This window comes from Perca fluviatilis, chromosome 13, assembly GCF_010015445.1.
Source record: "Perca fluviatilis chromosome 13, GENO_Pfluv_1.0, whole genome shotgun sequence".
In the NCBI taxonomy this organism is placed as follows: Eukaryota; Metazoa; Chordata; class Actinopteri; order Perciformes; family Percidae; genus Perca; species Perca fluviatilis.
In genome coordinates, this window is record NC_053124.1 from 33,568,606 (window position 1) to 33,583,760 (window position 15,155).

At 42.8% G+C, this 15,155-nt stretch overlaps 1 gene segment (V, D, J or C); it reads right to left on the minus strand.

Annotated features, from left to right (window-relative positions):
* Window positions 1-7,582: 7,582 nt before the first annotated feature.
* On the minus strand, window positions 7,583-13,653 carry LOC120570941. The segment is given in 3 exon segments: window positions 7,583-8,006; window positions 9,241-9,292; window positions 13,594-13,653. Coding segments are annotated over 3 exon segments (438 nt in total).
* Between the last annotated feature and the right edge of the window lie 1,502 nt (window positions 13,654-15,155).

Genomic DNA, 15,155 nt, shown 5'->3' on the forward strand with positions numbered 1-15,155 from the left:
GGCCCACCACCTGTGGGAGGAACGCGGGGACTGCGCGCTGCGCTACTCGGGTGGCAGTGAAGGTCAGGGGCCTCGCCGGACCAGACCCGGGCAGCAGACGCTGGCTCTGGTGTCGCGTGGAATGTCACTTCTTTGTGTGGGGAAAGAGCCGGAACGGTGCGGGAGGTGGAGCGCCACCGGTTAGATCTGGTGGGGCTTACCTCTACGCACAGTCTCCGGTTCTGGAACCATACTCCTGGATAGGGGTTGGACTCTTTTCTTCTCCGGAGTTGCCCAGGGTGTGAGGCCGGCGGTGTGGGGGATACTAACAAGCCCCGGCTGAGCCGCTCGTGTTGGAGTTTACCCGGTGGACCGAGAGGGTCGCCTCCCTTACGCCTTGCGGGTTGTGGGGGGATAACTCTGACTGTTGTTTGTGCATATGCACCAAACAGGAGTTCGGAGTATTCGGCCTTCTTGGAGACCTTGACTGGAGTCCTGCATGGGGCTCCAGTGGGGGACCTATTGTTCTGCTGGGGGACTTTCAACGCGCACATGGGCAATGATGGAGACACATGGAGAAGCGTGATTGGGAGGAACGGCCTCCCTGATCTAAACCAGAGTGGTTGTTTGTTGTTGGACTTCTGTGCTAGTCATGGATTGTCTATAACAAACACCATGTTGGAACATAGGGATGCTCATAAGTGTACTTGGTACCAGAGCACCCTAGGCCAAAGGTCAATGATCGATTTTATAATCGTTTCATCTGATCTGAGGCCGTATGTTTTGGACACTCGGGTGAAGAGAGGGGCGAAGCTGTCAACTGATCACCATCTGGTGGTGAGTTGGGTCAGGGGGTGGGGGAAGACTCTGGACAGACCTGGTAAGCCCAAACGGGTTGTGCAGGTAAATTGGGAACGTCTGGAGGAGGCCCCTGCCCGACAGACTTTCAACTCACACCTCGGGCGGAGCTTTTCGTGCATCCCTATGGAGGCTGGGGGCATTGAACCCGAGTGGACAATGTTCAAAGTTTCCATTGTTGAAGCTGCGGCGAGGAGCTGTGGTCTTAGGGTCTTAGGTGCCTCAAGGGGTGGTAACCTACGAACACCGTGGTGGACACTGGTGGTCAGGGAAGCCGTCCGACTGAAGAAGGAGTCTTTCCGGGATATGTTATCCCAGAGGACTCCGGAGGCGGTTGCAGGGTACCGAAGGGCCCGAAGGGCTGCAGCCTCTGCCGTGAAAGAGGCAAAGCAGCGGGTGTGGGAGAAGTTTGGAGAAGACATTTCAAAGGACTTTCGGTCGGCACCGGATGGGACACTGTTGACCTCAACTGAGGAGGTAATAGGGCGGTGGAAGGAGCACTTTGAGGAACTCCTGAATCCGACTAATACGCCCTCTATGGTAGAGGCAGAGCTGGAGGATGATGGGGGATCATTGTCAATTTCCCAGGTGGAGGTCACTGCTGTAGTCAAACAACTCCACAGTGGCAAAGCCCCTGGGATTGATGAGATCCGTCCAGAAATGCTCAAGGCTCTGGGTGTGGAGGGCTGTCCTGGTTGACACGCCTCTTCACCATTGCGTGGAAGTCTGGGACAGTGCCAAAGGAGTGGCAGACCGGGGTGGTGGTTCCCCTTTTTAAAAGGGGGACCAGAGGGTGTGCGCCAATTACAGGGGTATCACACTTCTCAGCCTCCCTGGTAAAGTCTACTCCAAGGTGCTGGAAAGGAGGGTTCGGCCGATAGTCTGAACCTCAGATTGAAGAGGAATGCGCGATTCCCTCCTGGTGGGAACAACGGACCAGGTCTTCTACCTCTAGGATCGGGGGGAGCCTGGGAGTATGCCCAACCGGTCTACATGTGTTTTGTGGATCTGTAGGCATGTATGACCGGGTCCCCGGAGATACTGTGGGAGGTGCTGCGGAGTATGGGGAGGGGGTCTCTTCTCAGGGCCATCCACTCTGTACGACCAAAGTGAGAGCTGTGTCCGGGTTCTCGCGTAAGTCGGAACTCGTTTCAGGTGAGAGGGTTGGCCTCCGCCAGGGCTGGCGCTTTGTCACCAATCCTGTTTGTGCTATTTATGGACAGGATATCGGCGTAGTCGGGGTGGGGAAGGGTTATGGTTCGGGTGGGCTGGGGATCTCATCGCTGCTCTTTGCAGATGATGTGGTCCTGATGGCATCATCGGCCTACAACCTTCAGCACTCACTGGATCGGTTTGCAAGCCGAGTGTGGAAGCGCGGGGATGAGGATCAGCACCTCTAAATCTGAGGCCATGGTTCTCAGCAGGAAACCGATGGAGTGCCTACTCCAGGTAGGGAATGAGTCCTTTACCCCAAGTGAAGGGAGTTTAAGTACCTTGGGGTTTTGTTCCGCGGGGGAAGGAGGCAATGCCGAGGAGATTGGCCGGGAGAATCGGGCGAGCTGGTGCGGTATTACATTCAATTTATCGCACCGCTGACTTAAAAGAGAGCTGAGCCAGAAGGCAAAGCTCTCGATCTACCGGTCAGTTTTCGTTCCTTCCCTCACCTATGGTCATGAAGGCTGGGTCATGACCGAAGAACGAGATCCAGGCGTACGGCCGGCGAAATGGGTTTCCTCAGGAGGGCTGGCCGTTCTCCCTTAGAGATAGGGTGAGAAGCCGGTCGTACAGTGAGGAGCTCGGAGTAGAGCCGCTGCTCCTTCGCGTCGAAAGGAGCCAGTTGAGGTGGTTCGGGCATCTGGTAAGGATGCCACCTGGCCGCCTCCCTAGGGAGGTGTTCCAGGCATGTCCAGCTGGGAGGAGGCCTCGGGGAAGACCCAGGACTAGGTGGAGGTGGATATCTGGCCTGGGAACGCCTCGGGATCCCCCAGTCGGAGCTGGTTAATGTTGCTCGGGAAAGGGAAGTTTGGGGTCCCCTGCTGGAGCTACTCCCCCCGCGACCCGACACCGGATAAGCGGATGAAGATGGATGGATGGATCTATGATATATTTTAGTCATTTCTAGTTATTTTCTTTTGTTTTCTTTTTACTTGTATTGTAAATTTTTCCAGAGATTGAAATGCAAATCACTCTCATTTTCTCTCTCCATGCTCATGATGTAGTGCTTTTCATTTCAGATTTAGAAAATATTCATCAGACATTTTGTAGTTTGTTTAAAAAATAATAAATGTTCTTTAGAGACACTTAAGGCAAATAACATATTATTATTTTGATTGACAACCTAGATGTCCCCCGTATGTGAAATACACAGCACACAGAAGATCTTTACAACCAAACAATTACAATTGATTACTCACACTCGGACAGCCACTTCTACCTTGGTCACAGAAGCTTCCGATCAGCTGGAGGATCAAAGGTCTGCTTGTCAGGTCGGACCCCGGGGTTGCTGCAAACCGTATGGTTAAAGAGGAGGCCACCACTTCCCCCTTCGGGGTGTCTCCCCTCACATGGGTAAAGTGGCGAAAAAGGAGAATAAGGAGAGAAGGAAAAAAGTCTTCTAAAAGGGCAAAAAAAGACTCACAAGGTTTTTTGCGTCACCTTGCTCAAGACGAACACAGGTGGTTTTATTTTTATTTTTTTTTAAAGCAAAAAGTTAAAAAGAAAACAATAAATGAAAAAGTGAACTGCGTTCAATCACTCAAAAAGACACAGGAGGTCCCTACAGCAAGGGTATCGGTCAAGAGAGCAGAAAATAAGCCCAAGGGAGCTGTTTTTGGCAAAGCACCCATTTTTATATGTACATTTCTTGGGGTTCAACCCCCCATCACGGCGAGGTGTGTCTTTTGTACATGGTAATACAGTCTTAAAGCAAGCATCAGGTTGGATATACGTAGAAACATCTCATATGACGATATTTCCTATATGCATATGCATTTTGCTATCTAACATAGAATCTAACGGCTCAGTTCATCACTAGGTCAATGCAGTAACCTTTTTCTCCCCTATGTGCACACAGGGCCTAGCCCCCAAGTGCATGTATACAGGGCCCCAACAGCATTTCCTCTTTCTAGCTGTGCAGGTTCAGACAGACAGTTACACAAAGCAATTTATGCGTCTGAAGCCTCTTGCAGACACTTCCTCTACACGACTGCGGGGTCAGACAGTAGTTCACACTAAAATGTCTCTAAACATGTATTTAGTAATATCAGTAACACAAAAGCTTAGCATGATTATATTTCTAAGCAATCATATAATTCTAAAAGCACATCAGCACTCACAAACCAAAATCAAACACAGTATTGTGGTCTTCAAGAGCAATAATATATTTGAGCTGTTTTTGGGTTAACTCATGTCAAAAGCAGAAACACAGTCTCAACTGTTCTTGAGCTGATACATTTCAAAAGCAGAAGTATAGTTTTTGGCTGTTTTTTGGATTAATACAAATACATTTCAAAAAGTAGGAGTATAGTTTTAGCTGTTTTTGGATTTTCACATACTCTCGTTCAACAGTTCATTCACTCATTCATATAGTAGGCTCGGCTAGTGTTGTAGTGGTGAACTAGCCAGCTAGCAAACTGCACACAATGGCAGACAATGCTAATATTGTCGACCTGATTTTGACAAAGCCATTTGAAAGTCTTCCTTACGAGAAGAAACTTAGAACTAAACAGCATGGCAGATCAACAACTAAGATTGATTTAGTGCAAAAGATAGGACAAAGTAACATGTCTGTTCAGCTCTCCTGGTATGACAAAGTTAGCTGGCTGACTGGAAGTGCCATGACAAAGAAAATGTACTGCTGGTCATGCCTCTTGATGAAACCATCTCATGGATATCATAATTTATTATTTTATTATTATTATTATTATTATTATTATTATATTATTATTATTATTATTATTATTATTATTATTATTATATATATTATATTATTATTATAATATTTTATAAATGAATGGACACTTTCTTCTTTGAAAGACCAGCAGCTGCCACTGCTATAGAGGGATAGTATTTTGACAAAAGAAAGTGTTTTAATTCCAACAACTAATAAGTTTGAGGCCTCAATTAATTGGTTCAATTTAATTTACAAGACCCTTCTCGGCGTCACCTCCTTACTTATGTCACCTGCTGCAGCCAAAGTCCATCACATCCAATACCTGGTCCTCACTTCATATTCAATGAAGCATTCGCAAATCTGACCAGTGGCAGCAGTGAGGGAGGAAAGGCGTGACATGTTGAGGACTGCTACAGTTCACTGACTCTGTGTGTTTGCATATGTTTGTCCTGCCTCTCTGCTCCCAGCCAAGAGGCCAATGTTGATCAGTGGCTGTCCAGGCCTTTCAGAGACACTGGTACACCGGGCAGCACAATGATGATGTCTTACTGACTCTACTTGGCGCCACCCTGGGGCTCCTTGCTCAGGGTGAGACTCTTTTCTGAAAACTTTGCTTCAGGATGCAACCAGGTTCACCACAATGATGTTCTGCTATGATGGAGAAACACTGAAACAAGCAGCATTTACCTTCTTCCATCTGTTCTCCATGTTAAAGCCCCCATATTATGCTCATTTTCAGGTTCATAACTGTATTTTAAGGTTGTACCAGAATAGGTTTACATGGTTTAATTTTCAAAAAACACCATGTTTTTGTTGTACTGCACAGCTCTCTCTCACTGCTGCAGATCCTCTTTTCACCTGGTTTCTGTTTTAGCTACAGAGTGAGACCTCTTTTCATCTTCTTCTTCTGTACTATCTTTGATTGCACTCGCCGTACGCTCAGTAGTTCAGATGTAGATCATGTCAGCTAGCTAACTCTAGAGACAGTAAAAGAAAGCCTGTTTCTCCAACTTTGGTTAGTTACAAGGCAGGATTAGCTGGGAGACTTCTAAATGAGGGCGCATGTAAGTAGTTCTTTTGTAGATTATGGTGAACTTGTGTGTGTTGTTGTAGTGCTTTGCTATTGAGAACGACGTAGCATGCTAGCCTAGCATGCTAACGAGCTAACGGTTGTGGTTAGCCAGCTAATTTCCGGACTGTGACGTCAGTCCGTCGAGCCGTTTGAACAGCTCACTAGGAGACTGAAAGCAGGACACATTCAGAAACCGTATCTCACTCAAAACAGCATGGATGGATTTTTTTCAAAGTTTGTATGTGTGTGGAAGCACCAGAGACACAAAAGAACACCCCAAATCCCAGAAAAAGTGATTTTTTCATAATATGGGCACTTTAAAGAAATGACACTCTTCTGTTTGGATGTTGATCATCATTTCTCCAAGCTGGATTTGTCTCAATAACCCTTTTTCATGTTTTCAGGTTCATCAAGACAAATCATCCTGACTCAGTCTCCTGGATCTCAGTCTGTTGTTGCAGGACAGACTGTCTCTATCAGATGTAAAACCAGTTCATATGTTGATAGTAACTACCTCCACTGGTACCTTCAGAAATCTGGAGAAGCTCCTAAACTCCTCATTTATTCAGCTACAACCCGTCAGTCTGGAGTTTCAGATCGTTTTACTGGAAGTGGTTCTGGGACTGACTTCACTCTGACCATCAGAGGAGTCGAGGCTAAAGATTCAGGAGTTTACTACTGTCAGCAAAGTGCCGGCGGGTTAACACAGTGATACAACGTCGTACAAAAACCTCCCTCAGCTGGAGAGGAACTGATCTGACTCAACAGCTGCACTGGAACTAAAACAACAGAAGCTTGAATAAACTAAAATATATTTAATAATAATTGACTTTAAACATTGTAACACTAAATATACTTTATCTAACTAGAAGTTATACTGTAAAGTATTTAAATAAAACAGGGTTTGAAACATTGTGCTGCACATCAAAGCCAACCCCTGTTGAAGTATGATTTCAATTTGTTAATGAGTTTAATCCAGAATATGATAACACATGAAAACTAAAACTGTAGGTATCATTTATTTATTCATATCTTACTACTTTCCATTAAAACTCAAACATATTCATGTCTATAAAATATTTTAGTCATTTGTAGTTATTTTCTTTTGGCTTCTGTTTACTTGTAATGTAAATATTTCCAGGGATTGAACTGCAAATCACCCTCATTTTCTCTCTCCATGCTGATGATGTAGTGCTTTTCATTTCAGATTTAGAAAATATTTATCAGACATTTTGTATATTGTTTAAATAATAATAAATGTTCTTTAGAGACACTTAAAGCAAATACATATTACAGTCCTTACTATAAACACACTAAAGTAATAAGAGATGATTGGATGATGTTTCATTGAAATGTTCTGACCCTGAGTTTTCTTCCAAAGATTTATCATTATAGACATTGTTTTCTATAATTCTATACTGTCTTTCTACAGTCACCTTGGAGAAATTAAAACAAGTTTGTTGGATCAGTTTGTCTTCAAAAATTCATAAAGTCAGTGACACCATCAAGAAAATATGTAATAAGACACTTTGATAATAATAAACATTGGAAACAACTGATTTGATGAAAACGTGTTTATTATCTGGAAACACTGAAATTATACTGAAACACTGCAACAAGCTGGCAAATAGCGCTGTCAGTACACGTAATATAAAAGACAGTTGCAGCAGGGATGAATTACTCAAGTACAAAAAAGTTAGACTGACAATTGTCAGAAAATGTGACCAAAACTTCGGAAAAATTGACAAAAACTTGTCAAACAACCTGGTAAATCTGTCTACTGAAACAGGTGAAATAAAAGCCAGAGATAGTTGCAGAGTGCAGAGTGAGAGCAGTGTCAGAGTAAAACCAGTAGCAGAGTCCCTGCCAGTGAGTCAGCTCAGGACTGGGAACACTGGTCTCTCCTCAGTGTCTCTGAGAGCGGAGTCTGGGAGCCCTGGGTGGCCTCACAGGTCACAGAGCCCACCTTCCTCCACTGGTCTGCAGGGAGCCTCAGGGTGCTGCTCCAGCTGTAATGACCGTCCTTATCCAGCACCCCGGGGCTCCTGCTCTCCTCCCAGCTGCTGCTGCTGCTGCCGTCCACCTTCCAGGCCAGACTCCAGTCTGAGGGGAAGCCCTTGTTGGCCAGGCACATGAGCGTGGCCTTCCCCTGCTCCAGGTCTTCACTGGAGGGAGGCAGCACCGTCAGGTATGGGCGCACATCACCTATAGGAGCAGAGGTGGAAATTGTTAAAAAATATTTTAAATAAGTAAGAACATTTCAAACACCAAAATAAGCATCAAGAACATCAAAGAAATACCAAAAACATGCCAAAAATGCCACAAAAGACAAAAAATATTTTGCTGAAAAGATATTTCAAAGAGGGTTTATTACTGAAAACAGTTAGAGAACCACTGGCTTAGAGGACAGGGAGCACACAGCTGTCAATCAAACACCAGCAACTGCTGCAACCGCCCCCTTTACTGTGTGAGAGTGGGTTATCTTTCCTTTAAGGAGTTTCTGTCAGATGGTTTTTCTGCTCCACCAGTCACTCACTCACACATTGTTTCACTTCCCTTTAAGAAACCTCTCATGCATATCAGCACAGAAAGAGTCCTCATATGACCCGAAATACATCAAACTGCACTGGACATAAAATAAAATAAATACAAAATCTTTTTGTTTTAACTATTTCAAGAAAACAATACAATACAGTTTGAATACATATGCTGTCATCCATGATTTTGTTCAAAGTTGAGATACATTTATACAAAAATGTTTACTTTCTGATCTCTCAGAAAGGCAAAAGTTAATCAGATCGACTTTTTAAAGGACATTATCAGCTATATAAAACAACTGACGACCAGATTCAAAATGTTCATACGACAGATTTAAAAGACTCAGAAAACTGTCAAAGTTATTTCATATTGCGGTGAGAAGACAATCAGAGAAATTATGAGATGAGAGATTTCAGCTTCATTCTCACTGTTTTGAAGTACGGTATGGTAAGAGAAGTTCAGTAAAGATTTTTTGAGTTCAATTGCAAGATGAAAAAGGAGAAATGAAGAATCAAACTGAGTCTATAAAGTGATTTATATCAGTCCAATGGGACTGATATAAAATCTACCGCAAATGTTCAGACAACAACGTACAAAAACCTCTCACTGTAGAGAGACACGGCTCTCTGACTTTGTCTGACAAAACCTAAACTACAAGTCCTCAAGTTTCTGTTGTCTAAAATATGATTACAAGATTTCTCCTGCCAATCAAACACTTCAATATTTTCATTTGTCATTTAAATTTCAAATAAACTGTATTTTGATTGTTGGTAGAACAATTTTGAAAAATCATAAGAAAATATTGAAAAATCAGATATATCAGCTTTATGCGAGTTAGATGTCTGCAGAAGACAAACATATTGCTCATAAATTAACAAAATACATCAAAAATTGCACTTACATCCAAACTCCAGTCTGGTTCCTCCACCGAACGTGTACCACAGTGATACAAACTGATTGAGCCGTCGTACAAAAACCTCTCACTGTAGAGAGACACGGCTCTCTGACTTTGAACACAACAAACTCAACAAAAACATTCCCAGTTCACCCAGTTTCTGTAATAACTGGTTATAATGTTTAAAACCTGATTCATTAACTATGAACATGTATATAAGATTTTCTTTGTGAAATGTTAAACATTCACAAGTTAAATTAATTTCTATTTCAGTAAAACAAATTGAATTTAAGAAAAACTGTCTCATGCACCCAGCCAATTGTAAATAACTCATCATAAACTCATGTTTATTCTAAATCATGATCAATTAGAAAAGTAAGAGATCTGTTTGGATTTGTCCCACAGTGATGTTGTTTATGTGGTAGTGAATTAGTGGGAATTCACAAAAATTTTGGATTGAAAATTTGTCGATCAAACTAAATCCACATTAAAAATGCTTCCTGACACATTCTGAATCAATCCTCTGATAAAGTGATTGATCCGTAGAGAAACAGCATCCTCAGAGTAATCCAAGTCCCTGTTGGAGTCAGTCGGAGCATTTCCATAGAGAGCCACTTTGCATCAGCAGCACCATGCTCCAGTGCTCTGGGAGAGTTTATAGTCCTGAGAGTTGAACACTGGATGACTGACAGCTGTCCTTCATGACAACAGAAGACACAGAAATCCTCCTCATCAAAAACATGACTCTGATCTCCGTCCTCATCTGGACTCTCCTCTGCTGCTGCTTCACAGGTAAAGTCCAGAGAATCAAACTCCTCTCCTCTATCAACATCCGTCCCTCTGAAATGAAGCCGACTAAACCGTGATGCTGCTTTATGTTTTTGTCTCTGTATCCTCAGAGTCCAGAGGTCAGGTCACAGTGACTCAGCCTGGAGCAGTGAGCTCTGCTCGGGGAGACTCCGTCTCCATCAGCTGTAGAGTAAGTCAAGATGTTGCCGTAGCGATCGGTTCAGTTTGGGGTTCGAATGTTGGAAAACAAGTTTTCCACTGGTACCAACAGAGAGATGGAGAAGCTCATAAACCACTCCTTTATTTTGTTAATGAGCGAGCATCAGGGACTCCAGATCGCTTTTCAGGCAGTGGATCAAACTCTGACTTCACTCTGACCATCAGTGGAGTTGAGGCTGAAGATGCAGCAGTTTATTACTGTCAGAGTTATCATTGGATCAACAGTAAGCCTGTGTTCACACAGTGAAAAAGCGTCGTACAAAAACCTCCCTCAGTCAGACTGAACCGAAACTGAACTGACTGCTGCAGCTGGAAGCTACTGCAGAGACTGATACAGTTCCCTGAAGACACACACACACACACACACACACACACACACACACACACACACACACACACACACACACACACACACACACACACACACACTTTATAGCATTCATTAATTAAAAAAAAGAAGCCCAATCAAAACATTCAAATCAAAACAACAGCAGAGTCAGCTCCACTGATGTACACACACTAACCCAATTCACTCTATAGGAAACATCAATGTAAAGACATCACATTGAAATATCTCAGGACACTGAAGCTCCAAGTCTGCAATGTAAGAAATGTTTTCTGTGGCAGAAACAGTGACACTGTCATAAACATAATGTGTTCTGGGACACAATTCATACAGAACATGTCCCTGAACAAACTGTCCTTTAAAGGTCCAATATGTAATATATGTACTGTCACAAATCCAAAAATGACACCAATGCCTCAGCAGATATTAAGGAAACATCTTAAGCTGAAATACTATATTTTCTGACAACAATGCTAATGTCAGTATGTTTTCTTTTTGAAATTTATGGAATTTCTGTTCATGTTTTGGCCTGTGTGTTGTTATTAACTGTCCGGTTTGACAGCCAGACCGGGTTGCCAGATATACCTGTAAACACGTAAACCCAGCGCGCTACAACTGTAACGTTAGTACAGCCATGAAAGCAGCAAACAAACGAACGGGATAAACTGAGAAAGATTCTACCTGCCCTAAAAAAAACTAAAAAATGACATGTTTCTAACAGTTGTATGACCAGAGACGTAACAAACCCGTCTGGGTAAATATTGGAGATGTATTTGAAAGATGGAGACAGCTTGGAGACCAAAAGGACGCAGAGCTGGCTAATTTCCTCCTGAACAGGTAAGCATTAGCTTCAGGCTAATTTATCACAGCTACTAAGGACGGGCATTTTATGTCATTTCAACATTTGTGTACTCACATTGAATTATATAGCTAGAGTTCCCGAGTTGATTACTCGCAAAAACAATTGAGACACAGCCAGTAAAGTGATCCCGACTGGTCTTGGCTATTCCTGACTAACTCCGCCATGCTAACCCTGCTAACTGCTAACGTTACCGGTAGACCAGGCAAGTGTAGTTCAGCATGACTCACAACGGTGAGTTATGTTAAGCCACGAGACGGGAGCTGTAAATCAGGAAGAGAGGACTGGGAGTTTGCAGTGTGTTTAGCGATTGTTGCCGTAACTCTAAGCCAATGAAGTGTGTTCAGTCGGCAAGGTAGCGGTATTTTTAGCGGTTCCTATTGTAATTCTAAGCCGAGGAAGTGTGCCTGTCTGGTGTGTGGAGAAGACGGTGAGGTAGTGGTGTTTTGGGCGGTTCCTACCGTAATTGTAAGCTGAAAAAGTGTGTCTGTCAGTTGGTTACAGAGCTCCGCGTGAGCACGGGCTTTAATGACTGTCAATATAGCCAGCATCTAACGTTAGCTACTCCGCTGTGCTGTGAAGTAATGTCTGGCTATGTCAAACAATGGTCTAGCAACATTGTCGGATGCTGCGGTCTCAGTCTGGCAACCTCCGTGAGTCTGGGGAGGAGGGGGCGGGGGAGACGACTCTCTCCAGTATTTTGAATTTGTAAGTAACTTTTTTAAACACTAGCTGTCATTATTATATATTGGACCTTTAATATTTGATACTTATCATCACAAGAGTTGTCTGAGATAGTTTTTTTGAAAAAAAGGAAGTGTTTTGATTTAAACAACTAACAAGTATGAGGCATTGATTTATTGGTTCACTTTCATTAACAAGACCCTTCTGGTCCAATCACAACTTTACTTATGTCACCTGCTGCAGCAAAAGTCCATCACATACAATACTCACTTCATATTCAATGAAGCATTCATTAACTTCATATTCAATGAAGCATTCATTAATCTAACTCTGCCTCTGGCTTCGCATCTTTTTAATCTGCCTCTGCTTTCTACTGGAATGCTCTGCATAAGATTCTTAAACTGGACAAACTCATTTCCATTTCATCTTTTAAAACCACCATCTCATCCTTGTTCACCAACATATGCAGTTGCTTTTTCACATCATAATTTCCCAGCTAAACATTTGTATGGTTTCTCCCTTATTCACCCACGTACCTGTGCACACGTTTCACGTGTCAATCATTTTTATTTCATCTCACTAAAACTGTTTATGTCTAATGTATTTTATTCCCTAGCCCTCCTTACATTCCCCTAAGTGGCTTTGTCACTTGTCAGTCCATCATTGTAAATAACGTGTTTGTGATGACATGCCTGTAAAAAATAAAATGAAATAAAAATGATGTTCCTCTGAGATTTCATCTCATTGCAGTAAGAGAGTATGTAGTTTTGTATAATGCATATACTCCCTGGAGTCCTTATGTTCTTTTTCCGCCCAGTATGTTTCCTTGGATCCAACCTGGAGTCCGTTCCAGGTAGAAGGTTTAACAAACTCTGAGTGTAACCCTGATCTCTGAGTTGATTTACCTGAGATGGGAAACTCAGAGTTTTCAGTTCCAGAACAGCTGATTTGAGTTGGTTCAATCAACTCGGAGTGTAGTTAACTCAGAGTTACGCGCGTTATCCCGTTTCATCAACGGGATCGTCGACAAAAGGACATGACATGTTTGAGAAATAAACGTTTTATAGTCTGCCTAACATAAACCAATACGTTTTTTTTATTCATGCAGATAACAAACTGCATTAAAATGTGCCTGATACAGACTGAATGAATGAATGAGGAAATTAGTTTGTCCTCCCTCTCAGAGGGAGGAGACTGAGAGAAACTCGAGGTTTCTTGAAGAAAACCTGCTCCCGACCATGTTAGGTTCACAGGCTCAGTTACCATAGTAACTGACTCTGAGGTTAAGTTACCTCTCTTTCTGAAACGGGCTGGAGTTCCCCCTCTCTCTCAGGTTTGATTAACTTCTCTTTCCTTGTTCAGGGTGAGACTCTCTTCTGAAAACTTTGCTTCAGGATGCAACCAGGTTCACCACAATGATGTTCTGCTATGATGGAGAAACACTGGAACAAGCAGCATTTACCTTCTTCCATCTGTTCTCCATGTTAAAGAAATGACACTCTTCTGTTTGGATGTTGATCATCTTTCTCTAAGCTGGATTTGTCTCAATAACCCTTCTGCATCTTTTTCATGTTTTCAGGTTCATCAGGACAAATCATCCTGACTCAGTCTCCTGGATCTCAGTCTGTTGTTCCAGGAAAGACTGTCTCTATCAGATGTAAAAAATCGGTTTTTATTTCGGGCCCACTTCCCTCTCTAGGTCGTGGAAAAGACCTTTTTAGCAGACTTCTTGGCCTCAACACCTGGCTTCAGACTGCCTGCAATCTTCACCACATAGGGTTCATTGACAATTTACTTTTTTGGGAGGTTTTTGGTGAGTAGGGAAAGAAGAACAGAGGAAAGAAGAGATTCAATCTTTTTGGGGGGCGTTGGCTTTTTTCCCGAGGGGGGTTTTTTTTGCGGGGCGGGGGCGCGCAGCCGCTTGGTAGTAAGAGGGAGCATGTACTGCAAACGCAGTGGAATGACTGACGGTTTACCTCCCGAAAAAACACGCTCAAACACAATTCCCAGATGCACTCTTCCATAACCTCCTCCTCCTCTAAAACAACGTCTCCTAGTCCACAAAACAGCTATATCATCCCAGTTATTATTAACAATAGACCACACAAAGTGGTGAAGCAGCAATACAATAAAACACATTCAACTGCTAATATAGTAAATTTAGCGCTCATTCCCCGTCATCTACAGCCTGCCATAAGAAACAAGGCAGATATTTGCCTCAACACACTAACACTAGCTTTATTAAATGTCAGATCCTTAGCAGGAAAATCATTTTTTATCAATGATTTTATTATTCAACATAATCTTGATTTTATGTTTTTAACTGAAACCTGGTTGGATCAGAATAGCAGCGCTGCTGTCCTCATCGAGTCAGCTCCCCCTGGCTTCAGTTTTATGAATGAGAGTAGTGTTCATAAGAGAGGAGGCGGGGGCGCTATTTTGTTTAAAAACTCATTCATATGTACGCAATTATCCGTCGGAAATTTCGCTTCCTTTGAGTATGTGGCTCTTCAGGTAAGGTCCACTAATAGAGCTATATTTATAAATATCTACAGACCACCCAAGTACTGTGCAGCCTTTTTTGATGATTTTGCTGAACTACTGTCTATGATCTGTGTTGACTTTGACTGTATAGTTGTTACGGGTGATTTCAACATTCATGTCGACAACCCTGAGGATAGAGGTACAAAGGAATTGTATTGTATCTTTGATAATTATGGACTCAGTCAACATGTGACTACAGCCACACACAACAAAGGTCACATTTTGGACTTAATTATTTCTAAAGGCTTGGACATTTCCAAAGTTGTGGTGAATGATATTGCTCTTTCTGATCATTCCTGTGTGTTTTTTAATAGCTCTATAACTGTGAAAAAAACTGTTCATACAGAGGTAATCAGAAAACGATACATCACTGAAAGCATCAATGAAAAATTCATTCAGCTTTTCTCGTCCACAACTGCCCCCTCTGGAGCCTCAGCAACCGAACTTCTAGATAATTTCAACTGTAGAATATCAACTATT